The sequence below is a fragment of the Rhagoletis pomonella genome, unplaced genomic scaffold (genome assembly GCF_013731165.1).
Source record: "Rhagoletis pomonella isolate Grant_MI unplaced genomic scaffold, Rhpom_1.0 Rhpom_scaffold_00319, whole genome shotgun sequence".
Classification (NCBI taxonomy): domain Eukaryota; kingdom Metazoa; phylum Arthropoda; class Insecta; order Diptera; family Tephritidae; genus Rhagoletis; species Rhagoletis pomonella.
In genome coordinates, this window is record NW_023458873.1 from 5459 (window position 1) to 6978 (window position 1520).

General features: G+C 46.8%; 1 protein-coding gene across 1 annotated transcript; it reads left to right on the forward strand.

Annotated features, from left to right (window-relative positions):
* Window positions 1-201: 201 nt before the first annotated feature.
* LOC118750602 lies at window positions 202-1116 on the forward strand. Its single transcript, XM_036485342.1, has one exon. The coding sequence runs from the start codon at window positions 202-204 to the stop codon at window positions 1114-1116; it is 915 nt and encodes a 304-aa protein (XP_036341235.1).
* The last annotated feature ends 404 nt before the right edge of the window (window positions 1117-1520 follow it).

A 1520-nucleotide genomic window follows, 5' to 3' on the forward strand; every position in this document is an offset into this window, starting at 1 on the left:
TTACCTTTTGTATTTTAGTTGTAAGCAACTCTTTTCCCTTTTCTTCCTTTCCTTCTTCTCATTTTTCTGGTGAAAGAATAAAGACACGTTTTTAGCGAGTACGTAAGATTAAGCAAATACTTTGAGTTTCTCTTTTCGGATTCAGAATACAGTCGCAAGATACTAAAGTGGTGACCCCGAACAAGTGTAGCTAATCTTGCAATGGAAGAACAAGGAGAAAACCTTAAACAGGCACAAGCATCACCCCCGGCAAACTTTCAGCCACCAATGCAGCTGACCCAACCTCATACCGTTTTACCCAGAGAAATCGGTGCACATCAGCCCGAGCTTCACGTGGACGCAGCCATGGTACCACGCATAAATCCACCCAACATGAATGATACCAACATTGAATCGTATTTTTTGTCCCTCGAGTTTTGGTTCGCGGCCACCGGAGTAACACATGACGCGAGGAAGTACAATCTGGTCATGGCACAGGTACCGCCGAACAAACTAACGGAGTTGAAGGCAATCATCGATTCCACGCCGCAGATTAATCGCTACGAGTACATTAAATCTAAACTCATAGCGCACTTTGCCGACAGCCAGCAACGACGCGTACAACGCGTTCTTTCTGACATGCCCTTGGGTGACCTAAAACCTAGCCAGCTGTTCAACGAAATGCGACGGGTAGCTGGCAGTGCCCTCTGCGAAACCGTACTCGTAGATTTGTGGGCCTCACGCTTACCACCACACGCCCAAGCCGCAGTCATCGCATCAAAGGGTGATATAGCAGATAAAGTTGCGATTGCAGACGCCATCGTCGACTCAATGAATTTTCGGCAAATTAGTGCGGTGGGTAACCCCTCAGCGCCCACCACTACAATACAACAAAATGACGAGTCAAATGCATTACTTGAACTACGAAAGGAGATCGCTCAGCTAACGAAACGTTTTGAGGTTATGACAAAGCAGCGACCAAGGAGCCGTAGCCGAAGCAGACATGGACACCAACGTAGCACGCATCAGGAGGGTACCCACTTAAGTGGATTATGTTGGTACCACGATCGGTTTGGCGCGAGCGCACGAAAGTGTAGAACGCCTTGCACGTACAAAAATCGGGAGAACGCTCAATGACTATATTCGACGGCGCCTGCAGCACACTCCCATAACACACGTTCTGCAGTTACACATCGCCTAAAACTATTCGACAGCTTGTCGAAATACAATTTTTTGATAGATACCGGAGCAGACGCCTCTGTAATTCCCAAAAGCGTACACACTAGTAATCCCAACCCTTCGGCGGTCAAGCTATTCGCGGCTAATGGTACACCGATTCGAGTATATGGCGAAGTGCTCCTCAAAATAGATTTAGGGTTACGTCGGGAGTTCCTCTGGAACTTTCTCATTGCAGATGTTACATGCGGAATTATAGGTGCCGACTTTATTTGTAACTTTGGGTTGTTAGTCGATTTAAAGCGAAAACGATTAGTCGACAACCTAACTTCAATAATGGCCGTAGGGAAACTTGTGAACAGTAA